The sequence below is a fragment of the Thunnus albacares genome, chromosome 3 (genome assembly GCF_914725855.1).
Source record: "Thunnus albacares chromosome 3, fThuAlb1.1, whole genome shotgun sequence".
Classification (NCBI taxonomy): domain Eukaryota; kingdom Metazoa; phylum Chordata; class Actinopteri; order Scombriformes; family Scombridae; genus Thunnus; species Thunnus albacares.
Window position 1 is genome coordinate 23276259 of NC_058108.1, and position 27721 is coordinate 23303979.

At 41.4% G+C, this 27721-nt stretch overlaps 1 protein-coding gene across 5 annotated transcripts in view; it reads right to left on the minus strand.

Annotated features, from left to right (window-relative positions):
- Positions 1–934: 934 nt before the first annotated feature.
- bnc2 (basonuclin 2) overlaps positions 935–27721 on the minus strand; it is a 177989-nt gene continuing 151202 nt past the window's right edge. For 4 of the 5 annotated variants that reach the window (XM_044347106.1, XM_044347105.1, XM_044347104.1 and 1 more), the window contains 2 exons: positions 14056–16469; positions 935–6628 (listed from right to left, as the gene is read on the minus strand). In XM_044347106.1, coding sequence (XP_044203041.1) covers positions 5806–6628; positions 14056–16469 — 3237 coding nt within the window. In that variant the 3' untranslated portion in view covers positions 935–5805. Of the gene's footprint in view, positions 6629–7700; positions 7775–14055; positions 16470–27721 lie in introns of all 5 variants that reach the window. The other variant, XM_044347108.1, reaches the window with a different exon arrangement.

The following is a 27721-nucleotide window of genomic DNA, read 5'->3' on the forward strand; positions in this document are numbered from 1 at the left end:
TGCAGTGATCAACAATGACAGGGGATCAAGGAACTGGTGTGTGACAAAGAGGAATGGTGTCTAATTCAAGGTCAATAAGGCCTATGTCACTCCTTCACTTTCACAGAGGGGAGGGAGGAGGCATTATGTTCCTGTTGGTTACCAGAGCAAACATGACATCCCTGCTGGAGCTCATATCAATTTGTAATTTGACCCCCAGTCACAGCAAATGATGTCAGCACAGGTCATTTTTGCAAAACGACCCTACATTTGTCTCTTGTCATTGTCAGTTTCTATCCTCAGCATCACATCATTGGTCTATTTAACAGTTTTTAAAGAAAACTGATGTTAATATTCATAAATGGTAAGTTGTTTTATGTGAAGTGAACAATGAAAAGATAAATGATTTTATAAAACTCCAAGTATATTGATTTCAGAAGGCATTATGTTTTTCACACCTTGTGTGCTTTTTTCCTTAATTGTATTAATTAATTGTGCTAAATAATAGCTTGTGTTACATACATTTAGTGTGCATCTGTCCTCAAAGCGTAGTGCCTTCACAGGTACCTTTTCAGTAATTTAATTTAGGTATATGATCAGACAAAAGTAGTGTATGTCCTACGTTTCCCTCCTTCAATGACCATCTTACTTACTAATTTGCTAACACCAGCAGCAGCTTCTCCTCATGCCAGTACATCTTTTAATAACTCTATTAATCTAATCGTCCACTAATTGGTCAAGATAGCCTTTTCCCTAATGATTTTTATCATAGGGTAATTAAAGAGCCCAGTAAAACCTGCTGAAATCACAGTGTCTAGTTAAAATGGTTTGATTGACACATTGCTTCTGTGCTCTGGTACTTTCTCTACATTATGAAGAATGAAATTTTCAGATTATTTTAAAAAATTGCTAGAATAACACTATTTTGTGATTATATCAATGACCAAAATACCAGTGACTGATAAATCTTTAATATAAAAATTGTACAAGAATTCTGATACAAATTACAAGAGGTATTTGGACAAAATATGAATAAAATTCCATTTACATCCCAAAACCCTTATGCATTTTATGCAAAAACCATAGACAGTTATGATACAGAAACAAATACAAGAAAGGCAAAAAAAGAGAGAAAAAAAAGAAACAAGAGTCTTTTAAAAAGAGGACCATTTTTTTTTCCTCCTGTCTGCAAATGGGAAACACCGGTTTAGGTAACATACAGTATTCATGAGGCTTCCAAATCACCATTTTGACACCAAAGTGATACAAGCTCCTCTGCTCTGTTTGTTCTTTGCGGTGCGACTATGTAGCCATGCAACGCTGTCGAGTGCCAGTGCCGTAACACGGGCATTTTAAGACACAGACACAAATGCATTGGATACACAAAAACAAAAAATCTAAATTCACCACGTCCTCAAGCTTATTTATACTTTAAGACTGTAAAATATGATTGGCACAATGGAAAACATTACGTTTTGAGCAATATGAATTTACAGTATTTTTTTTTTTCAGGATTGTTGACATTTCACAGGTTCCAGTTCAAATTAATGAGGGTATTTTTTTTAAACATAACACATGAGACTGAAGCATCTATACAAACCCACGAATATGTGTATTTTTCTGCATATTTCTTATGTCCCATCAAACATTTTAATCCCACCCTGTTTCATGAGCTACATTAACTGGACAGTTTGCATGCAGTGTCACCTCTCATCCTCTCTGCTTAGACCTATTGTGCTCACTTACTCACTCAGTGATGTGAAAAAAAACGGACAGTGATTAACAGGTCAGCTGCTTCAACCGTTTGCCATCCCATTCTCCCTCTGCGTGCTATGTAGAATTACAGAATAATTGATGCCTGACGCTCCTCTAATCAAATATTAAAGATTCACTCCAGTAGTCTGGGCCAATGAGGTGCTCTAAGTGATGTGTTCCTCGTGATCCACAGCCTGGTCACTAGGTAGCAGAATGCACCTGGGCCCATGTGGTTGGAGAAGTAAAAAAGACAAAGATTGGATTGGGGGCTTTCTCAGAGGAGAGGGGGGGAATTGGTGGTCATTTCTCAGAGGAGAACAGAGTGTAGGGGGAGAGGGGTTGGAAATGTGAGGGGTTGCTCGATCGCTCTCCAGCAGGCAATCAAGAAGAAGCTGGCGATCCTGGGGAGTCCTGGCCCTGCTGCTCTCTTGCTCTCTGTGTTCCTCTCTTCCTCCCCTGCCTTGTTAAGTGACTGCCGCAAGGCTCCAGCCAGACCACTTTCTAAGCCCAATCCCTTTCCACCATCTCTCCCTTCCCCTTTCGCTGTCTGTCTCCATGGCTTTTGCTCGACAGTCGTTTGCATGTTTTTCTCAGCTCTATTTCCAGCCTCTTGCAGCTCTGAGCTCTGCTGGCATGACCAGCGCCATGCAGGACTTTAGAAGCCCGTAGGAGGTAAGAGAAGGGTGTTGTAAGGGAATCTCTTTTATTATATTCAGTTTTCTGTCTGGCGTGCACTGATAGAGAAGTAATGCACTGCAGTTGCTGCTTAATAAATGGACAGCAATGAACAGGACATAAGGAATGTGTTAAGAGTCTGAAAACTTGGTTTTCTCAGATCAAGACATAGAAGATGAGATTATTGGGCAGATCACATTTATATTAAGATGACTTTTGATATGTTGTGTATACAGTACAAATCAGTCTCTGAGCTTGCTGGACTTTTTAACAGATTGTCTTCATTTAATCACTGTCCTCTTTACATAAAATCATTGGCTGTTGAATATGTTGGGATATTTAAAATAAAATAAGAATAACAGCTTCTGACTTTTCATGCCTGCCATTCTTCATAATGTAATGTGATCTTTCTATGTTGTGGCAGAGGCTATAATGTTAATGCTAGACGGAGAGTTTCATTTCCTGTGGTGAGAAGACTCTATATTTCCCTGTCTCCTCCATCACTAGAGGTTAACAAGTCATCTAGTTCTTGTCATCCTTCTGGCCTGTAAATAGGAAGTATATGTGAGTGTACGCCACTCTTCTTTGTGTGTGTGTGTGTGTGTGTGTGTGTGTGTGTGGTGTGTTAGAGAGACAGTTGTCAGCAGGGTTCCTGCAGGAGCACTTTTTTATTTCTGCCAGAGCGAGGGCCAGGGGGATTGAATGAGTGAATGAGGCAGCAAGCGCCTCAGTGAAACCCACTCCTGGGAGAAGGCAGGGGTTCCTGTACTCAATTTTCCCTTCACTTGGGATAAACAGGCAATTACCCATCCCTTTTTCCTATGCCATGGCCGTCCAGTGAACTTAAGCATACACTATTAGTGTGTGTCCCTGTAGGACCTGCGCTGTGGGGTGTGGAGGTGGTAAGTGAGTGGCGGGTTGAAGAAATGGGTAAGGCGGTTGTTAAATGACTGTGCTCTGACAGACAAAGAGAAAAACAGAATGAGAAAAAGAAACTGAATTGAATTGAATTACTAGTGACCCTGAATGAGAATAAGCACACAGAGAATGAATAGATTAATTGAATTCAACTAAATTGAATGAGTCACATCGAATTGTTCAAAGCACACTCTGTCTTTCCTTCTTTTTCTCTTTCTGTCAGTGTCACAGTCTTGTCAGCAACCTTGGCGTCTGGCAGTGTAACGAAGTGACAAGTGAGTTATTAGACAGAAGAAGCTGGAATGGCAGGGACGCCTCCAGGTAACGGAGAAGCAGCACATTTTTAATGATCGTTGCTGTCATCCTTTCCTCCCTAGTCAGCCTTCCACCTCCGCAACCTTTCCATCAGCCTCAGCTCTCTGTCTCACTCTCTTTATCTCTGAGAAGAGAGGACTGAAAACTGCATGTGTCATATAGGTTGAGTCTTTAAAAAAAGGCATGAAATATTTCACTAGAATAGGTCATGTCTATATTGCAAAATGGCTTAAGTATGAAACAAATGGAACTCAACACTGTTATGGATGTAAGGTATTGTGAATACTGTACAGCACACCACATAACACTGCATATTTTTCCCTCTGTGTGTAGCACCAGTCAAGTAAGAGAAGATCTCCTTGTATAGTAACACATGGCATTGCTAATACATTGATAAACAAGTCAAACTGAGGAACAATCTCTTATTTTTTGTCTTTTTACAAAAAATATTCTCATACTGGACAAAAAAAAAATCTCCATGAGGATACATCACCCACCAATAAATACCCCTTCCCTTGGCTACTTTGCCCAGTTACTGGAAATATTTGTACCGTAAGACAGTCATGGACATGTTAAAAATGCCAGGAAAATGGCAACATTTTTCATAGAGTACATTTGTAGCCGACACTCAGCAATGGAAACTGATACCTAAAATATCACAGCAAAAGATTTAAGACTCAAGTGCATCATATCAATCCAATGGGGCATGATTTAAGTACAATGTCTCACTGAAAGAGCTTTTCTTAGCCAAACACTTTTGTTTTGGTCACAGTTGAAGGACTATTTTCCTCTTTTTTTCTCTATTTTCTCTTTTTTTTCAAATCCATGGGAGAGTCATATTTCATTATTCATTGATTACCTTGTTTGACAATGTCACAATAATTTCATGCTTTAGACAGATTACCCCACTAAACCTCTGAATTAACTATTGTGATAACTGGCAACCATACACAGATTTAAACAAAAAAGATGAGGAGAGAATGTATCAGTATTCAAAATCTTTGTGTTTGTGAAACAGCAGTTTATATTCAGTCACACCTATATTACTTTTGAAGCATGACACTTTGGAGACACTTTTCAACATGTTGCCTAGCGATGGGGGAAGATCTTGAGTTTCGTTTATGGAGGACGTTTTCTTAATGTTTTCTGTTGTGAAACTGTGTTTGAAACTGAGCACGTGCAAAAAGAAACTGGCACAAGTATGTTGAAGGTACTGTCATTTCCCCTGGCGCTGTAGCCATCAATGACCCCGAACAACACCTAAACTCACCATTGCAAAAGTCCTCATTATAATAATATTACACATCCCCTTGTATAGATGCAAAGTGCAAAAACTGAATTGGTATACTAAAGCTCATAAACATAACAGACAAAAAAATCAATAGAAATACAGAGAATGATATCAGTGTAGGAGCCTAAAAGAGCATGCCGGCAACCTCTGAATATCTAACAAGTAGATAAAACAAGTCACATGATATTCTTTTTTTCCTAGGACTCAGTTTAAAATGTGTCTTTGAAGCTAACATAAATGAGTCAAGCTAGTAAGATGCTACCTCTTTCTTGCCTAAAGCTGGAAGTATTGTACTGGACTGTAACATAAAACCATAAAGAGAGAGAGAAAAAAGAAGCAAACAACCATCAACACAACTCTTTTACACCAAAAGCCTCTTGGGACATTATTTACAAATGAAGCTGTCATGCTTTTGTAAGGGGTTCATTTAAAAGCTATCATTACACAAATACAACAAGAAGATTTTCTTTTTTTTTAATACTATCATTTCTGCAGGCAAAGTCACAAATAAGAGTTTGAATAGATTCTTTGGAGACGGACATGAAAACAAAGTGGGGAGAAGTTTGAAAGGAAAGATGGAGGGGTTTATGAAACTGGAGTTTTGTTATAAAGCAAACTCCATGCTCAAGAGTGTCATCCTGTTCTTCCAAAGAAGGAAAAGTCAAAGGTCACAATAATAAACTGTATTTAGAGTCAATTAATTTTATAGAGGGACATAGAAATGTCAGAGGATGGGCAGGAGGCATACAGGCATTTAGCTTGTATTTGATGGCCCTGGGCTGGGGTTAAAAGCTAATTTGAGGAGGAATTAGGATGAGGAATGAAGGGAGGAGCGGGCAGACTGACAGGAGGGTAGAATAGCAAGTCATTATTTAGTCTATTATTGTGGAGAAGGGCATGTTTTTATGGAGGTTGGGGTTCTGAGAGTGTCGATTACGGCTGCGCACAGAGCTGAACACCATGTTGCAACCAGGGATTTTGCACTTGTGCATCTCACGCAGGTGCACAGTCTTGTAGTGCACGCGCAAGGTCCCCTTGTTGCTGTACATTTTGTGGCAGATGTTGCAGAGGATCCCACTGCTGCCACTGTTACTGCCCCCGGTGGACGAAAGGAGGAATGGCGAGGAGGAAGGTTCCAACCCATCACCTTGTCGTCCTCCTCTTATTTCTCCAGTCTCATCCTGATGCCTCCCTTCACCCCGCCCCGTGGCACGCTGGGAGCAGTCCTCCCCCTCACTGTTGCCCTCCTCCTCATCCTCTTCTCCCTCCTCCTCCTCCAGGTCATCCAATAGGATGCCTTCATCGCTGCCCTCATCTGACTCATGTGAGGAGTGGACACTGCTGCTGGATTGAACGCTAGATGTGGTGCTCAGGTCCAACACCATGTAGTCGTCTGGCTGGCCCCGGGAGAAGCCATTGGTGTGGTGGTTTTTAAGGTCTTGGTTGAGAGGGTGGTGGGGATACTCATTGCTCGTGGGGGAACGGGCATCGTGGTTTAGGCCGGTGGGCCCGAAGCTGGCGCCTCCGATGCCCATCCCGGCCATAGGGTCCAAGCCCATGTGGTGCCCAGCATAGATCTTGGCCAGTAACTCGGCTCGCAGGTCCTTGGGCAGTGGCGTGAGTTGGGGGTCCAGGACAATGTCGTCCAGCTCTTTGGTCAGCAGTTTGCGGTGCAGGTTAATGTTGGAGCTGTGCCTAATGTGGGGGAAACATAATTATAGATAAGAATGCTGCCAATGTACAAAAAACACTGTCATATAAAAAAAGCTACCACGTTGCAATATAAATTCTCCGTTTAATCATGTATTTTAAGTTTTCTCACTTCTCTAAAATGGCATTAGACTATAAAGATTCAATATGCAAGAACAGCTACATGTGTAACTATTGTTACTATCAGTCGAGATACACAGACAGTCACACAGAGAGAGAAATCCACCCTGCAGCTCTCCTCGGAAAAGTGCACTAACATAGCACAGAGAGAGAGCATCCTGCTAGTGTTTACTGCTGTCAGCATGTCTGCACTGCACAGCCCTCAAATCCAATAGACTCTGACTCAATTAAATACTCCACCATATTGAATGGGAGTTTATCAATTGATTCGAGCTGTGGTAATGTGATAATCGAGGGGAACTGGATAGCATATTAGCACTAGGCCCTGACAGCATTATCGCATTCGTTCCCTATTGGAGGTGGCTTAATCGAGCACCTCAATGAACATGTCTTTATGTAGCCCTGGATTTAATTAAGATGGGCATTTTTTCCCAAACACAAGGCAAACTGTATCACACAATGTGCTACAGCTGATGAAAGAAACTCAGTAACAAGTGCCATGCTTAAGCCAAGATACGATTAGTGTGGGTTTCAGTTAACATACAAAGCCATGCTAAAGGATGCAAGGTGAAATGGGCCTGAAAAATCTAATTCAATGCTTTTTCACTCCAATTTCACAGTTGCCAAGTTGGACTAAGGAAAAGGGTACCCACGCCACACATGTCACAATAAAACTGCATAACACAGAAAGGAAACTTAAGCAACTAATGACCGGCGTCATATATGACATAAACAAGGCCCACTCCTTTCATATCAGGTCAGCACTTAAATCAAATAAGAAAATATGCATACACTCAGTGCCTTTTAATGTGAAGGGTTTCCATGCAGGGAGGGCACATGTGTGTATAACAAAACAAAAATTTAAAAAAAAGAAAAGAAAAGGGTCATCCTTATCAGGACGGGCAAAAATGGAGTCACAATGGATAGTAGAGCTTACCAGCAGTGGCAGGGTTGATGCAGTCAAAAAGGGTCCCTTTCCTTTAATTATTTACTTCCCTATCCGACATTGTCCTGCAAGAGGTAAAAATACATTCATTTGAGGGACCCTTTTCTGTGAACCAGGCAACCAGGAGCCCGTCCACTCGAGCATTGTCAGCATTGAGGAGAGAGAGCGTGGCAAATCGATTGGCCGTGGCTGTCACTGCATGTGTGTGTGTGTATTTGTACGTGCTTGTGTCTGTTTGTAGGTTTGTGTGTGAAAAACAGAAAATATACTACTTCCATATAGTGGGACTTCGTTCAAAAAGACTATATAAATCCTTTGTTCTTTTTTATCCTTTGATAGTACAGTTGCACCCATATGGCGTTAGCTTATGGATAAAATATGGGAGTCATGATTCAGTGCCTGTGGCGTTGCATCCCTGTCTAGTCAAATACATGTGTGGACGTTTGGCTGTTGGAGGCCGGAGTGTTTCTAGATAGTCTGACAAATGCCGTAATCAGTGATCAGTATATAAAGAAATGGGCATGTTTTTTCCTTAATTTCAACTGCAGTGATTCCAACTACCAGGCTTTGATGTCAGAGAGGCCATAGATTTGCTCAGTTAAGCCTGAATTTCAGAATGCTGTTGATGATGCTCAGGTAGGCAGGTCCTTTGCAACATGTCTCCATCTCTATAACAACACCTTCTCACTGCTAATAAGCTCTAAGTTAACCATGGCTACCTCAGTTTTAAGATATTAAAGTCAAACATGCTAAATGTCATGCAGTAAGTAGTCTGCGCTATAGCTACAGTAGCCATTTAAAATACTCAAAATGCACACCACATTGTTAGAATACTACAACAATATCTAATGAACAATATTCACATTTATTATGATCTTGTTATCCATTGTATAGTTATATGCAAATAACATAAAATAAATGGAAGGAAAAAAAAATCAATTTATCATTTGTAACCATAATTTTAAGAACTGCAGAGGAGAAAAAAGCCCACTTTCTGATCATTTGCATAAACATTGTTTAATCCTTGTGTTGGCAATGTCTTCTTTCTCTAAGAAATCTAAATAAGTCAGCAGAATCCACACACAGTGGGCATAATGCACTTATCCCTTCATTTATCAGATTTAGACTTTCTGCCCCATTTCCCACTCCCCTCCATTCCTCCACCTCCATCACTCCACTTCAGTATGCTCTGTCTTTCCTCCCCCAAACCCAACTCCTTAGTCGACCCCCACCCCAACCCACCCCCCCTTCCTCCATCTCCACCTCCCTGTTGGCCAGTAATGTGGCTGGCAAACCAATTTGACAGTCTCATCTTCGCCCAAAAGATGGGGGAGGCCTCCAGAGAGCCCATTTTTGACTGTGCAGAGGAGGTAGAGTGAGAGTGTGCCTGTCCCAACCCGGCGTTAATCATCTTTAGGTTCATCTGATGGCCCTTGCCCTTGTTTTTGTGTCAGTGCGTATGTGTGTGTATACATGTGTGTATGTTGTCTAAATGGCTCATAATGTGTAAATGAGACGGAGGGCTGAGTGGTATTAAACTGACACCAGTGGTTCTTTGTCTTTCCTGTCATTTGAGGTGTGTTATGAGGTTTTGTGTGTAAGTGGGAGGACAAGAGTTTCAGTAACATTTATCACTCTCTGTCACTGCTTTATCTGCTTTGCATTGTTTCAGTCTGTTGAACAACAAAGGCTACAATGATTTGAGGATCCTCAAATAAATGAGTGCATAGACATTAAATATGCATTAAATATCACATGAAAAACATTTTTATGTACAAGTTATAATTTAATGACTTGAAATTACCCACAGATTTTAACTAGAATTCTATTGATGACAGTGTACTTGCATGAGACTCAATATGTTATTCATCTAAGAATATAATAATTCCCCTTATTCTCCTAAAAATACATCACAAGAAAACTGTCAGGGATAAACCAAAGGGATGGAATATTTCAAGCTTGCGTCTTTTAATCAGCATATATTTTGAACTGGGGTGAGTGGCTTTGCTAAGATATTCTCTCTATGAGCAGCGTGCCCTTTGTTTATAAGAGACAAACAGAGAGCTGTTTTTCAAGCAGCGGAGCCGGGCCCACATGCAGTGAGGGGACCGAGGGAAAAGGAGGGAGACAGAGAGAGGAAGGAGTGGGGAGGAAAGAGACTCTCCAACATAATTAACCTTCACTCTCTCCGTTTGCAGTGGCCCATGCTGGGACCATGGGCTGCGTGCTGCTGCAACATGGGAATGTGGACGAGGAAGACACCTAGTTGTTGTAGCGACATAGAAGGAGCAGGTTAAAATGTTGGAGTGAAGATTTAAAAAAAAAAAAGAAGCAGGGTAGGCTGATAAAAATTAGATAAGTAAGGCAACTCTTGTCAGCGGTTTAAAAAATATGATTAACAAGTCTAATAATGGTGATGATTACTGGTACGTGTGCCTTTCCAGCAGTTAATCATGCAGCTTCTAAAACACTTCTGCCGACGCTGCTCGCTCCCCACAATAAATATGTAATCATTTACCTCCGTGCAGCAGACGGCCAGGAGGCTGGGAGGAAAACACCCCACTGTAAAACCACACACACGTACTCTTGTGTCGCTCTCTGTTTTACACTTAAAAACATACACACATTATATGCTTGCTCAAGGGCACATTAAATGATCATTTCCTGTATTCCTGAGTCTGATTATGTGCAGTATTCATGTGCACACGTGTGTGTGTGAGAGAGAGAGAGAGATCTGCTGTTCATTCTACAGTCTTATACTGTAAATAGGGCAAAGATCCAAACATTTGTGATACTTTTTCCATGGCAGCACATTTACAGTGCGTCCTACTCTGACAATGTCATTGGCTCTTGGTTGTTTTTCTCAGTAGATCAAATGACCTCTCCTATGTTTTCTTCCTCACTTTGATACAGGAGCTTTTGATGCCACTGTCTGATGGTGTGTTTACGTGCCTTTGGCTTTTCACTCAGTCAATGGACTAATCAGAAATTCAGAGATACTTCCCTTTTTCTGGATGTCAACAGCTGTTTGGGAGGTACTGAGAAGAGAAAGCCAGGCAGGGTTACATATTACAAAGCTGCTTTAGAATATATTAGTCAGCTGTAACAAAAAGCACAAACAACTACAGATTTACCTTCCCCTTATTAGATCCAATATGTTAATTGTTTTTTTTTTTAGAGTATTACTTTGTGTTAAGTATTGTTTTATCAGTTCTTTATGACTGAGGTGAACCACAGGAAAGAGCTGCTTATTAATCATTACTACCAACAGTTTTGACAAAAAAATCTAATTAGCAATAAGAACGGAGTTTGATTTATCTAATTTACTAGTAATAAACATTCTAAACATTATTTTGCGCAAATTCCTTTGTACATGCAGTTTCTTAATCTTATCAGAGCAAATGGTTTTATGAAAACAACCAAATTATATTCTCATTTTATTGCTACCATTACACTCAAACATGCATTATGTCATTAGAGGATTATCCAGGGACAGATTTGATGAGAGCCCGGCTTGTGTATTGACTCGTCTCAAAGCCTCAGGATTCCTCTAGCAATGCACTGCTCTTATTTCAGTTGTTTTGTTCCCTGTTTGAACCAGCAGCAGAGTAATATGTCCCATATGCTATCAGGAATTTATCCCCCACAGAAAAAGTATGGAAACAATAGTGTGCTTAGGTCTTACCCACCCAGAGCTATACTGTACATCCCTGGCTGAAAGATGCATTATGTTCACAGCAGCAATTGTCCCTCCTTGCTACAAAGTTATCTCTGTCTCCCATATGTTTTGCCACTTTTTGCGTTTGAATGGCATTTATATGCTGATGTTTCTCATCATGGACTTAAACTGTCACACACACACACACACGCACATCCAAGCTGTCACAGTGAGTGAGCATAAGGAAGAGTTCATGTTGAGGTTTTACCTTTTCTCTGTGCAATGTGGTCTAATCTTTGAACCCCTCTGCCTTTCTAAAGGACTCCACTCAACCCTTTCTTTGATGCCAAACCCCTGACTGCATATTTGTGAAAATGCACCTTCTCCACACCATATTTTTGCCCTCTTCTTTTCTGATGATTTTTTTCCCTTCTCATTCCTGCCATCTCATACACTGTAGTTAAGTGAAGTTTCCATGAGCCATCATGGGGTCATTGTAGCAGATGCCAGTGTGAATAGATGACACTAATGTGAACAACAAAGTTGTATCACTGGCACAAGCAGGGCAGCTGTCAGAATTAAATTTATTTAACTCTGATTCACAATAACGGCCTTAGCATAGATTAAAATCTTAACAACATCTGCTTCCAGTGGTGCTCTTGCCATGTGTGAGCTAGTTTCTGGAAAGGTTAGTCTTTCATTTGAGTTTACAAAGCTCTTAGGTGTAACTACCATTGAAAACTTTTCTCATGTTAAATTTCTATCTTCTTGCTATATGTAGGTTGAAATAAAGCTGTTAATTGTTTACATAAAACACCTGTTTTACAGCAATAGGTGGCTAATTACAAATAGATAAAGTGTATACTAGAACAAATTGTATTCTCTGTTATCTATTTGTACATGCAGTATCCCTGTGTGTGTGTGTGTGTCTGCAAGTGAGCGTGCAAAATGTGCATGCACACAGCGGCCCAGTCATGCCTTAGGCATTCTCGATTCCTAAAGCCTTGTCAAAAGAGGGGAGCTAACAAATGGTGGCAGTACACCACACTGAGGCAATGCATGCTATAATAACACTTCCTGCCATCTTGCTGCTGTTGGCACAGCTGCATCAGGTGAGCAGCGGGGGTTGCACCTTCACTAATGCTAACTCTTCTCCTGTTCTGCTTCCCCTGTTCCCCACCCGCATCCATTCTAATAGAGTCCCAGAGTCACCTGCTCTATTTACATGATGCTAATGAACAAACAGTGGTAGGAACAGATGCCACCAGAACAACAAATGTAATAAAAGGCTTGGGGTGGAAAAGGAGCAGCAGGTTTGGGTGGAGGAAGAGATAAGGGGGGGCAGAGGCAGTGTGTGGGTGAGACAAAACACGGAGGAAAAATATAAAGCTCCCTCTGGGAAGATTTGTTTGCCAATTGAAAGCATGAAGTAAGTTGTAACTTGCCCCTTACTGAAAATAAAGTGTCACTTGTCATGGATGTTACATGATGATTTTTTTTTCATCTCTAGTCTCCCTAAGAAAAACAAAAAAACAAAAAAAGTGAGGCCGCTTAGCAGCTGACTTCTATTAAAGAGAGTAAGCAGTAGAGGTATTTGTTACACTTGAAGTACTGTGTATTTTAGAGGGGTTTGGGGGATTTACATTTTGTTTCAAGGGCCATTTGACACTATGTCCCTGCTGTGTTGATTGACTGGATAACTCAGTCAAGTTACCATTGTTGTTTACATGACTGGCAAGGGAATATGATTTTCTGTGTCATCAGGGCTGAAATATGAATGCACATACAGCTGTTTGTTTTCTCTAATATCAATAATTCTAATGTATATTATTAGCAGCTATATATATATGTATATATATATATATATATATATATATATATATATATATAAAGGATTGTGAAATAGAAATTCTACTCATTAAGCCTGACTGAACACTGGCCAATATAACACTTAAAAGTCACTCTCTCATGATGGGGGAGCCATCTGTGTTAGCCCAGGGCATGTGTTGTGGCATCAACCTGCTGCCAATGCTGCTACAGTATATATATATTCAGAGGAGTGAGTGTGTGGGACTGATATGTGCTAACAAGCCCAGGTGAACATGGCTAGCCTCACCTCCTAATGCGCTAATAAATGCAGTGGTTTGACAAACCGCTGTCTATGTTAATATATGCACCTTCACCTCCCTGTGACAAGGTGAGGTAGTGAGGGCAGGTAAACAACACACTACAGCTGGAGGGTTGATGGGTATGGTCTAGTACATGTTTGAATGCATGTGTATGTGTTTCTCATCCTGACACCCTACTTTTCTGAACATTGACTTGACAAGGAGCAGATGTCCCTGAATTCATTTTTTTGTGTTCTGTTAGCTAACAGACATTAAGTTGTGGTGTTAAATATAATACCCTTTTCAAATACTGCAGTTAAATCTTATTTAATTAACATGAAATTAAAAGGCATATCTCTCTCAAAAATGCTTGTATCTATAGAACTATGTTTTAATATGGCTTTATAAAACTACTATATCCTTAAAAAATATTATATTCTGTAGATTTATGTAGTGCTCTTATTTAGATAAGAATATATGATAAAGATTGAATCAAACATTTCCATTGAACCTACCTGCAACTGTTGCAATTACAGTATATTAAAATAAAATGTTAACATTACCAAGTTTTAGCACTGACCTGTCTCGGCTCCGCCGGGAGGGGAAAGCAGCGTTGCAGCCAGCCACAGTGCACACATGCATCTCTTTGAGATGCACATTCTTGTAGTGCAGTTTCATGCTATAGGAGCTCTTGAAGCTCTTCTTACACACATAGCAGATCTTGGGATCCGGACTTGAGCGTGGGTCTCCCTCTGGTGATTGAGAAGAAGGGAATTTGGGTGGGCTGGCACCGTAGCCCATCGAAGAGATGAAGCTCTCATGCAGAGCAGCCATGCTTGCAGCAGCGGCAGCTGCTGCTGCCATGCCTCCATTGTAGAGACCATACTGGCTCATGCAAAACATGTCATAAGTAGGATCGTTGAGTTCTTCCTTGATCTTGATAGGAGGCTGATGAGGGGAGGGTGAGGAATGGCCCTTGCCTTCCATTTCCTTTCTCAAATGGACTTCCTCTCCACCCTCATCGTCCTGTTCCTTGTCCAGAACCCTTCCACCCCTGCTGTGTTTTTGCTGTTCCTCCACATCCATCAGCTCATCACGATAAAACATCTTGGAATCAGAGGTTTCAGACTCATTCTCAAAGTCTCTCTCGTGGTCCTGATCCTCAGAGGTGAAGCTGTCCATGCAACGTAGCTCATTGGAGCCTTGAAGATCATTTCCACCCCTGCTGTCACTACCAGTCCCCTCCCGGCATTCATCTTCACTTTGTCTCATCATGCCTCTAAGAGCTAGGCCAGGGCTCATCTCGTCCTGGGAGGGGGATTGCTGCCCACTACCACCACTGTGGTTCCCAGTACCACTGCCACCGTTATTGTTGCTGTTACAGTTTCCATTCATTTTGACATTGTTGTGAAGAAGTGATGAGTGGTGATGGTGGTGATTATGGTGGATGTTATCATCATTATCCTCATCTTTGTCCTCGTATTCATCTGCCACATCAATCACTTCCTTCTCAATCTTCACTGGCATGCTAGATTTACGAGGCTTCTTTTTGGGCGTGGGGTCACTGCTGCCAGTGGTGGGGTCCTGATTACAATTAGGTATAGTTAAGCGGTGGGACATGAGTCCTGCCTCTGACACATGAACATTATTATGTGAAGCCACAGCTGCAGCAGCCAACAGCTGCTGTTGCTGGTCCATCAGGGTGGTACTGTTGGTGGTGGTGGGCAGAATGGGGCTGGTGGGCAGAGACACTGGAGGACTAACAAGGTCTGCGGGGGACAGTAGTGTACGGTAGAATGGGGGCACTGGCTGGACTGGCTGCACTGACTTCAGGGAGGGGAACACCAGTGGGCTCTGCAGAGGTGACTGAAGCATAGGGTCTATCGGTGGGGTTGTGAAGCCCAGTGGTGGCCTTCCAGGGCTGGTGAGTGTGAAGCCACCATTCTTGGTGCTTGAGATGACAGGTGTGCCAGTGGTTGAAGTGGCACGGATGAGGTCCTTGTCCCGGTTATTACGCAACATGGGCATGTGCAACCTTGGATTGGGATTGGCACTGTGGCGGTTGCGGCTGCGCAGTGAGCTGAAGACCATGTTGCAGCCTTCAATGGTGCAACGGTGTTTGATCTTCAAGTGTACAGCATTATAATGTATCTTAAGTGTGCCTTTATCATAAAAGGTTTTGCCACAAGAGTTGCAGCACACACGACCCTTGCGTGAGGTGGATCCCATGCGGCGCATGCGATGCATCTTGGAAGCAAAAGAGGGATGGGTGATGGTTTTAGACTGCTCTTCCTTTACATAGTGGTGTTGTACCTGGTGGTCACTCAAGCTGTTGGATTGCTGAGGTTGATTTTGGGACTGCTGTTGGCCCTGCTGCTGTTGCTGCTGGAGCTGTGTCTGTTGTTGCTGCTGTTGTTGAGCCTGCTGGGTGGAAGGAGATGGTGAGATGGGTGATGCCCTGTTATTGGGTTCTGTCTTGGGTTCAATGTTGTTCATGACTCCTAGGGCTCCACGGCTAGGGCTCTGGCCTGTGCGGAAGGGTGACAGGGACACTTCTGATTCACTGGTCTCGACCTGTTCAACTTGGTTGGGCAGGCTGGGCTCCCGGAGCCGGAGAGCGGATTGCTCCATAGGCAGACCATTGGGGGGCAAGCCAAGCATGGGAGCAGAGACTGGGTTGATGTACTGGAAGGGCAGGAGGAAGGCAAGGCTGTTGGGGATATTCTCAAAATGGTGAATGCTGGATGGGCTACTGTTTTCCAGATGTGTCAGGAGTCCCGGGCTGCGGGTCCTGTTGTTGCTTTCTATGAACGTCCTAATCCCGGAGTCTGTCTTGGAGGAGGGAACTGTAACTGCCTGACCTTCCTTCTCCTGAATGGCCATCAGCTCCACAATGGACTTGGTCTCACCAAAGCGCAGGAACTGCTGCAGGGTGATGATCTCCTCTTCTCGGGACATTATGGTCCAGCGGTCCAGCACCTTGCCTGCAGCATCCTACATGCCCCAGAAGAGACAAGAGAGAAGACAAAAATACAAACCATTATTGATTGTGCATAATCAGTGTGGTCAAAGGAGAAGATAGAGCAGGGGTTAGTTTGTAAGGGCAAGCTTTTCTGCTCATGAAATTCAGAGGCCCCTGGAGCAACAAGTAACTAACAGAGCTTTGTCGAAAACCTCCCCCCTCCACTGTCCCTTTTTCCAATCCACTTTTCACTCATTCATTTTTTCTATAAATCAGCCCTGCACATGCAATCATTAATCAAGCAGTGATGAGCATAGGCAAGAATTTAATTGAGCCTCAAGCAAACAAATCAAAAGCACTGAAGTGGGCCTATTAGCAGGTCTCTGCGACTTTCAACATTGTAGGGATGTTAATCTGTGACACTGACAAAAACAGCTTTGTAAAAGATTTGAACTCTTGCTGGGTCTCCCTCTGTACACAAACTGTACCTAGGGACATTTACAAAATTGTGTGAGCCAGAGAAAAAATGGCTAACAGAAATAATAGAATAATTAATGCAAGCCACTAATCGCACCTTGGTTGGCAGGATTTTTTCCTGTGTGTTCTTCATCTCATCTCTAAGGCAGTGAAATGCTTGAGGGAGGATGGGACTGCTACACTGAGTATCAGGGAATGGCGTTGGACATTCAAAGAGAAAAATTCATGTTTATTTAAGGTCGCAGTCGAGGATGCCATTACAGTGGTATTGAGCTTGTGTTCCTCACATTGGGCAGGCTATATATTTATCATGCTTTTTAAAGTATGTTTTAAGAGATTTGTATCCTCTTTCACGTTAATGGTCAAAATATTTTGTTATAAACAACCATGTTGATTAGGAAACTGTCAACTGCATCTTCAGTTCACAATGGCAAGAGGCAGAAATGTAAAATACGCAAATATTAAGTATCGATAATTTACATAATAATTGGCACTTCCAATTCTTGCATTTTGGCTTGGGAATGGTGAGAAACAAATTTCCATTGTAAGACACCAGAATTGCTCAGATGGGAGTTGGAAGTTATCCCAAATAGACTTTACTTGGCTTGTCTTTTGGAGATGTGCTACAAATGGCTGAGAAATAAAAAGCTGAGACTTCTTGCAAATGTACGCATTGTCAAACATCAAGAGATAACAAGGGATTCTGGGAAAAGAATACTGGCAAAGCCTGTGCATTAAATTTGTGGTTGAGTGACTAGATTTGAGGCACTGAATGTTTGACCCTGTGCTTTTGTCCTCATGTATGAATCCACATATGCTCCTGCTTCATAGTAGTCCTAACAAAATTATACTCATACTGTAACTACTGCCACAGCTGTTATTATATAAAATGGTATGGGTATTTTGTGTGAACAAGATAGAGATTGACGAGAGAGGGAGAGACAGAGAGATAGTAGTAATGGTACAGTTCACACACAGGTTCCTGGGGGACCAGGCGCAAGTGACATCAAGGGAGTAACGCAAGCGATGACAATTAGTCACAGTGAAATGGTAACATTTCATATGTGCTCCTAGCTGCTGGCATCTATAAAAGATAAATGGCGACTCTGTTGAGTAAAAAGCTGTAAAAACCAACATCACAAAGCACAAAGGGCCTGTAAGGAGAAAACAGAAGATAAATGTTTAAAGAGAGACAGCGAAAGAGAGAGAGAGAACAGGAGAGACACAGAGGAAGAAGAAGCAGAAAAACAGAAAATAAAAGTGTGAGTGGTTTCATATCATGCCCTCAGATATACTGGAGAAATAGATTCTTCTGAGACGAAACATCAATAGTCTCTGGGGTATTTGTTGTTAAATATACATTAAAAAACATTTTACACTTTCATTCTGTGTACGCTCTGGAGTTTTTGCCTGGAGGTACGACTTTAAATTCTAGCCTGGGCACTATTATTTCATACTGCATGGCCATCTGGGCATTAGTACTTCCATTTGATTTAACTGAAACAAAAAATGAAAGCAAATTAGAAAGTGAATCTTTAAATAGATCTACAACCAGAACATTTCTTAAGAAATTGTAGTTCTAAGAAGTGGACCAGTCTTTCAATATTTTGTAGCGACAAAATGGGTTCATTTGTGAGTGTTAAGCATGTAAATGCTCTAAGGTAGCCAACAATTACAACTCTGATTAGAGGCATGAAAAATTCTAAATATTCTAAATATGTGTATTATTCCTGTGAATAGTGTCTGTTTCATGAGGAATAAATAGCAAGAGAGAGTATGTGCTTTTTGGGATTGTTGGTGGGCCATGTTTAATTTAATTTAAGCCAGTTTTAAGACATCTTAATATCAATTTCCTAAATACTCCACTTTGATGTTAGCTCTTCCAACTGTGATAAATAAGATTCATAAGAACAAGAAGCTCTCAAAAGGGGTGTAATTTTAATTGGAGCACAATTAATAAATGCTAGGTATTAGTCTTAACCTTTACTGTAAGTAACGTTAAATACAACTTTGCATGTTTGTACACATCCACCAGATGGCTTGACCAAAGTCGCTCTCCAAACCCACACCCAGTTATCCAGCCCTGTCTCAATCAGTGACTGAGTCAAACAGGGTTGAGACATTTATTTCATCCTCTACTAGTCCTACCCTGTGCCTTCACTTCCCCACTCATGAAGCCAAATAAAAGCCAAAACACAATGACACAGGCCAAGCTGCAACCCATTAGTGTTAGGAAGGGCCAGCCAGCTGTCAGAACATGTCAGCAGTTCTGCTATGCACTGGACCCTGTCTGAGAGGAGGCTATCCAAGCACTCCTCGTTCACTGGTCAATTGAGTTTTGGAGGCCAATCAACAAGCGTTTGGGCTGAGGTCATGCTTGGAGCAGAGAGTCAACCCAAATTTAAAAAAGCGGTCTAGAAAAGGATGTGAGGGGACAAACAAGGTTCTGTCCATGTGGAGAGTACAGCTGTTTTCTATGCCAAATAGCTTTTCAATACATGGCTGTTTCTTAAAAAGCCATTGCAGTAATTTATTTATAACACTATATTTTGGAACACAACACCTTTTATAATAGCAAATTTAAATTCCAGACAAAAATGTTTAATGCAGATGATCCTCATAAAAGTTATTAAATAATCAAAGGTGAGAAAAAATATGCAGGTATTATATGAGTATCTAAAGTATGTATTGACACACATTTGCAGACAAACACAGGCCCCTGTAGTCCTTACTACAGTATGTCTCACAACTCCACTCCCCTGCATTAGCCTTGTGATGCTGTGAGAGAAACAAATATGCCATTAGAAGCACTTTTACAAGTAGGCACTCATCTTCCAATTAGCTTAATGTGGCCCTCTTTCCCCTATATTTTCCAGGCGTGCCCCACCTCTTCTTGTACACTCCCTCCAGTAAAATCTCATTAATCCACCCCTCCCCCGTCTCCCCCAGTGCTATGACATATTAGTCTGTCATTATGCATCCCAGAGTCCTTTAAACAATACAGCTAAACCTCTGTTTGCCAGGTTAATGACTATTAGTCAATAATTACAGCAAAGAGATGATGGGGTACCCACTTTATCTGGTGGACAGCCTGCTGCTGTTAGTTTATTTTATCTGCCTGCCTCCATGTCTCTCAGAATTAATCTAGCAACGGCTGTATTTATTCATCTCTCTGCTGCTGCAATGCATTCTTAATTCATTCATTTGTCTCTAATACTGTGGTGGTGCTGGATGCTGTTTAGTGGGTGTGAAGTGGGGTATCCACCTTGCAAATTGCTGACAATGAGGATGAACGAATGATGGCCTTGTCATGGGCCAGGGCACAACTGTCAGTTAAAACAAATCAGGCAATTATGCAATTAGCAGGTTATGTGCTGAACTGTATTAAGAGCCTGGGTGTCCAGTGTTGTTAGGTTGCATAGTGTGCATTAGGGATTAACAGCATAACACGTGTATGCTCATCACTAATCATCACCTATCATATTCATTGACTGAGTGTATTTGGCAAGCAGTGGGGAAAGATGCCATGCTAGGCACATAGCAAAAAGGGAAAATATTAGCTGTTGATATGCCATATTGACCTATGCCTGTATACAGTAGATGGGATGTCTCCCACCTTTTATCATTAAGTGTCTCTGCTATTTACATTTTCTTGTAAATATGCAGTGTAAACTGACACAATGTGTTATGTAAAATCTGTAGAATACAAAGTGTAGGGTGACAGCTACACTGGTTCCACATTAACGTAAGGACAGTTCAACCGATCATAAGACCGTATCACTTGCAATAGGGAGGATCAGTTCTCACAATGGCAAAGTGAACCATGGGAACCACATTGATTCACCAATCACCTTGCAGTGAATGCGATCTCCACCTAGCCTCAAGGGAATCCCCATTGATCTTCAGTCCTGCTTTCAGATCCAGTTCCTTAAAAAAACTGCTGTATCCCTGTGTTCGCCACTTCAAGGGAGGTTAAGCAGAAGTTCCTTGTGATCTGAGAAGGTCTTGAACCTTGGTTCTTCCTTTTCCATATTCTGTTTCTCTCCCCACCCCATCTCGGGCTGTATGAATAATGCAGAGGATCTAGTGGCGAGAGGTGCCACGGGGGATGGGTTCACGCAAAGCCCACTGCCTGGAGCCATCACATCAGAGGGCAAGAGCTCCCAAGACACAGACTGCACCCCCATTGGCTCCCCAGTGGCAGGTCAGAGGTCATGTGTGAACAACCGGCTCTACTTCTTCCCCTGTGATGGACCATGGGGAAATCAGTAGCTACATCCAGACGTGGGTGGAGGACATTTGTAAGAATCATAGAGGTTGAAATTTGCACTCTGTGATCATGGTAAACTCCTCATTTATGATCTACACATCAAAAGAATTTGTTATTTTTAGATGTGACCCAACAGCTTGTGTACATTGGATGGTTGAGGCTTTACTCATGAACAGTTAACTACAGCAAGATGACAATGAACATAGTCTCATAATTAACAACGCAGCAGTAAAAACATGTCATCCTTGACAAGACAGATGCAACAAAAAGATACAACAGGTTCCCTGTGGAACTCTGTCACCCTCTGGTTTCAAGGATGTAATTACACAAAACCTTTTAAAAACATATGCAGGAGGGGCAAAGAAAATCTGTTGTACAGTGCAGTATTCTGTGATTTACTGCTGTCTTCTAATGTCAGATTGCAAGAAAAAAAATTACAAATAGCAGCCAAACAATTGAACTATTTTTTCTTAAACTTTGCCACTCTACCTCTCTAGGATACTCTGGAGAGTATTGTGCAAAGAATAGCAGACTGGTGTGAGCAGACAGTCTTGATGCCTCCCTAAGAGTGGTCTGGTTTTAATAAGTGACAATGTGCAGTTACAATTTGGTGGGGAATGAGGTACAGTACATAAAACAGCTGCTGAAAATGTTATATGCTGTAGTATCTTACTGGCCCTTATGTCCATTTTTTAAATGAATTTTTTGATTTGTACACTCCAGAAGCTTCAATAAACATGGCAAATACAATTTTTACCATCTTTAATTGTTAAAGGATGATGGCTACTAATTTTAGCATTGATAGAAGAAAAGCCATTCTGCCATTACAGTCTGGTTGAAGAGCATCTGTAGCCACATAGACACAAAAGCTAAACTTCCTAAAACCTGTTTTCCACATAATGGTAATGTCTTTAAAAAACAGCTGACATGGAAATGCGAGCGATTCAATAAAGTCTAGACAGGACCCTCTGCTCCAGCTCATATTCCTGATTACAACTTGGAACAGATCTATTCAAGCTTGATTTCTACTTTATTATTTAATTAACAACCATGCAAAGGGCATTGTCTTGGTCAATATTATGCTCATCAGTGCCAGAGATTCAAGCTTGTTGGCCTCCAGTGTGAGTAAATGTGAAGAGGCTATAGGGCTATTTCACTGGGCTAGATACACTGATAAACCAGCAGGCTGCGAGATACCCTGCCTTCACCTCTCAACCTGATTTAACTCATGGCTTTGGTTAAAAATTCATGACTCTGTGTTAGTTGTTGCTAAGGGCACACTAATCGACTGGAGTGAGATTTATAGTGCAGTCCAGACTGTGAAGTTGGGGAGGGGGATGGGGGGGGGGGGGGGTTATTATAGAGGACTTTACCACAGACGGGTGAGTCACAATCTGGCACATCCCAGTTTCCAGGTGGCCTTTAGTAAACAGTTTCCGTTTCTTCTCCCACTGAGTTGTCTTTTTTCATTATCTGTTTTTGTGAACAAAACTGTCATTAAAAAAAAAAAAAAAGGTCTCTAACCTCTGATTCATCTAACCCCCCTGACCTCCACCACTACCATCACCACCCTCTTTGTTTTAAAGCTGTCCCTCAGTATCTTTAAAAAGTGGAAAGGACAGTCCTTTGGCCACAGCCCAGCAGAGTTGCAGATGGGGCGGCACATGGAAACCATTTCAGGCCCTGGTGCGCTGCAGAGCAAAGTCGGCTGTTCTCTGAGTTCAGAACCTCTGAAGAACCACCTCGCAGCACTTACATGTGAGCAGCGTCTGGGTCTGAACTGATGTATTGATTCCCTGTCTCTTCACAAAGCATACACAATAACGTTGGCTTGCCTCTCCCAACTGTGCTAAGGAACCGTAGCCATGGTCAATGTGTAAAACTCAGCGGACCTAACACTGAGCTAGAGGGGATGCCTCAGAGAAGAAGGGTGGAGTGATAGAAGCAGCGAGGGAACGCCTGATGGTTCACATTAATTGAGGATGATTCGTGTGATCTGCTGGGTCTGGATGCAGCAGCCAGGTCTGTCGTGGGCCTGGGAGACAGATGTGGGGGCCGCTGTGCTCCCTCCAGGGCCAATAGAGAGCAGTGAGGCGGCTGAGAAATGGTCTGTCTGTCCAATGTGTGTGTGTGTTGGTAGAGATTGGGGGAAGAGGGGGGGCTGACAACCTGCTTTTCTCTCCCGCTTATATCACATCTCCTTTGTCTTGATTACTATTTTGGCAGGAGGCCGGTGCAGAAAAGGTGCATTAACATATGCTCACAATTTGCTCTTTGGCCACATAGTTGTATGTTTGTACTGTGTCTTGATGTATCAGACATTTCTGTTCCTCTTTGGTGTAATACCCGCCCCTTATCACATTATATCCCCAGGCTAGTAACGGGTAGTAAAACACAGTCTTTGGTGAGTTGCAGTGCTAAAAAAAAAGTAAAAACAAAGAACCTAATATATTTATAAATTTGTATTTGTTACCAACAAAACCTATACACAAGATCTTCAGCTGACATAATCAATAGGTGACATGTTGTTTGTGACTATATTGTGTATAAAAGTCCAAAACTTGCAGCCCTAGTTGCAAAAATGTATTAATTTTCCTCTATACTACCTGGAATGTAACAGTGATCTACAAACAATCAAAATAATCCACACATCACTTTCATGCTACTGTGTAAAAGGAAATAGATGTGAATGGATAATGGATTGTAGTGTAGGTAAACCTCCCCAAGTCATTTTGTTTTGGTCTAGATGGGAACAGATAGAGGTGTCTGTAACACCCAGACACACTGCATTAGAGGAGCTTTTCAGCTTTCTCCTGTGCTTTTGCTATGGAGCATGCAGGAGGAAAGAGAATAAGCTAATGGACTCTTTACTTAATGTGATCAGAGCCATTATTGACATGCTGCCAGGAAGATGCAAGACCATTAACTCGAGCCTCTCTCTCTCTGGTACCTTCCCTCCACCCCACTCCTTTACCCGACAGTATTTCACTGCCTGCCTGACTCACATATAGAGAAAAGGCCACTAGGGGTCTGGGTGCCCCAAAGGAGTCTGTGTCTGTCATGTTAACCCATAGAGACCCTCCATAGACCCATTTTGTCTTTTTTAGGGGGGTACAGGAGATCTTTATGGTGAGATAGCAGGTCAACAGTATATGCCACACAGAAGTGTTATACATTATCTAAAAGCGGGGAATCTGAAGATTAATTTGAAATGCAGCTCAGCATTATGTGTCAAGATTTGCTAGTCATAAATCTGTAATAAATATTGTATTATGGTTAGGTGCCTATTCAAATTCTGAAAGTTTAGAGTGTATAAGGGCTTAGACAATTATGATGGAAGTATATGATGGCCATTCCCATGCTCAATTATGTCTCATAAGTTGTTGCAGCAATTTGTAGGGTGATATCATTTGTTATACAGATTTGGTGCAAAACTTAACCATCTTTAACACTCGAGAATTGATTAAAATGGTCAAAAATCCCTGCAAAACAACATTATGACAAAGACCTTGAGGAACTCCATAGAAGAATTCATGCTGTGATTTGCTATCAAAAACTTGACATTTGGAGATTTCTGTAAGTGATTGCATTTTTCGGCAATTTGATGGCGAGCACTTCGGTTCTGGAAATTGCTCAGAAACTCCCTTATTATCTATATACTTTACCAAGGAAAGCCATACTTCCTCTGAATTCTCTAGGTCTCTAGTTTGTGGTTATAAAGTTTCATGAGGCTGTGATTATCCTAGAGGTCACAATACGTCATTTTATACAGTGAGGTCAAGTTTCAAATGGTCTCACTACAATGAAATGGTTACTATGGGGACTAACATCATCACACATGAATGCAATTGGGCTCATTGAATCCACAAGAGTCTCAGTTTTCCAGTCATATCCAATTTATGCAATTCCAAGACTGTTTAGTATGCAGTATGCAGAAATATTCAAATACACCATTTTTAGAATAGGCAAAAATAACACATTTATACTGCTTGCAAAAAAAAGCATGGTTTTTGCCCAAAACTGCACAGGATTAGCATAAAGTGGGAATGTCTTTAAAGGGGAGAAACAAATTTTCATTCAAATATCCTGAGGTGAGGGGTCAACAGACCCCTTTGAAAATGGCCATGCCAGTTTTTCCTTTGCCAAAATTGAGCCTAACTTTGGAGCATTATTTAGCCCCCTTCCCGACAAGCTAACATGATTTGTACCAATAGATGCCTTACGTTGTCTAGTTTCATATGATTGCAGTATCTTCACTCTAGCTTTAAGCCCTTTACAGCCTGCTGCTGAGCCCACTACAGCCTCTGAAAGACAGTAATGTTGGCCAAGGGTGCAGACGCCCCTGCAGGTCTCTGACGGTTAACTAGGAATCAACGATACAGACTGTTGGCGAATTGGCAACAATGTGTTGCTCAGAACTCTGTATTTGTAAGTCAGTCATTATGTGTCTTATGTTAGCTTTTGTCTTCGGAAATTACATGAGGAACAGATATCAGTACATGCTGTAGAGAGGCTATGCGGATGGTTTAGTTGGCTCGGCAGCCTACCATGCAAATTTCAACATCTTGGGTTTTAAATCAGCCTTCATTACTCTGTTTCTTGGTACTTTGAGCGGTCTAAAATGGCAGTAGTGCCTACAATTAATTTTTGACAGGGTACCTTCTAAAAAAAAATCTGAGGGCATGGTGCTCCTACAGGGAGCGTTTCTTTGAAAATATGTCTTTGAAAACTAATGGTAAATTGTTGGCAGTGGCATTACACATTTTATCAGGGGAGAAAATGTCATTTCAGTCCTTATATTTCTAACATCTCAGGGAAGATATAGAATAATATCTAAGGTACAAATTGGTACAGTATACTTCAATAAAGGCACAAAATTTAATGCAATAAATCAACCATGCTACTATTTTAGTTCCTTTGTTTTAGCAAGATGCTTTTCATTTCTATTTTCCAAAAAATCACAAATAAAAAGATAACCATAAGAGTGGGTGGTTACAGAAATTTAAAAAAAACAGAAGTTGCAATTCCTTCTTTCATGTACAAGGACAATTTAGATATTTCAAAATACAGGCCATAATATAGGTTGAAAGTAAGCATAATTATTAGCTGTAAGTAAATAATTTGGTGAGTGAAATACATAAATTTATGGTTAAGGGCCCCAATTGCTTCAGAGTGTAGTTTGGCATCTGATAAAAACATTATTCTAGAAAAAAAGACATTGTTTCTCTGTACATTTCGGTTAAGAAAGAAAGGTGTCTAAATGACAATGCTGTAAATTACTGGGCTGCCATGGCTGGATTATACATGAAAGAAGTGCACATTAGTGTGTGTTAAGAATATGGTTATTTTATCAAAGTGAAATAGTGCACTGAGTTGATAAAATGGTCCCAAATTATAAACAGTGCAGTCTCCCTGTTTTAAAACTGCCTCACTGGAATTGTTGCCTGGCATGTAAGTTGGCTCATTCATCTTGGAGGTGGAGGGTGCCAGTGTAGCTGCAGTGTAATTTACACTACCCCAGCCTATGTGCCAGAACACATCTATCCCTGTGGCCCAGGGGCTCACATCGCCAGCAGCCCAGAGGATGTTCGTGTTTATATGTGTGTGTGTGTGCGAATGTGTGTGAATGTGTGCGTCTGTGATCATGTGGGTACAACAGGAAGTGGTGCTCGCATCTCTCGGGGCACAGTTCCAGGTCCCTGGGCCTGTCTACTGTCATAAGTTCCAGAATGGTGATTACTTACTGCAAAAATAAACAGCATTACCATCTGGTGCTGCCTCTTTGTGCTGTAACTTATACACCAAGAAAAGCTCTAGACCATCAAAACACACAGAATGGAGAACAATAACATAAAAAAAAAAAAAAATCAAATCTACACTAAAATTTGAATGTGCATTTTTTTGTACATCCCTGTACATCTTCAGCAACTCAGATGAATAACTTTTAATTGTGGATGCTGAGTGAATTGTTATAATGAGACCAAAGTAATTCTCATAACATGGTGAATTTAAAAAAAAAAAACAACTCTTGATCTATATGCGGGGGCAGATCATGAAGAACAAAAGGTTTACTGGAACGTGTGGTGAGAAAGGTTGGATGATGGGGGTCATTCAAGACCGTTGAGGCCTTGCAGAGCCAGCAGATGTTTGATTCATCCACGGCACATCTGGTCCTCAACACACTCAATCCATTTCACTCGACTTCTCCCTTTTTAGATTTTCATTGTTCCTCACGGTCCACTAAACTCCGCATTCCCCCTTGTGGCCCACAATATTCAGTCACCGTCGTTCATTCTACACACTTAGTATATTTAACATATAGGATGTTGTTTTTGCATGTAATTTGAAGAGTTTTTTTAAAGATTTAAATATTTGTCCCTTGTCACACATCTGTATTTTATACCCCCCAGCTGCCAGGAAGTCCCTTTTTCAAACGAGTTAAAAGACGTAATACCCAGCAAGGAACTCCAAACTCAGTGGCACTAGGCAGGGAAATGAAAGCTGTCATTCTCATTGTAGTGGGCCCTGTGAGGGTCA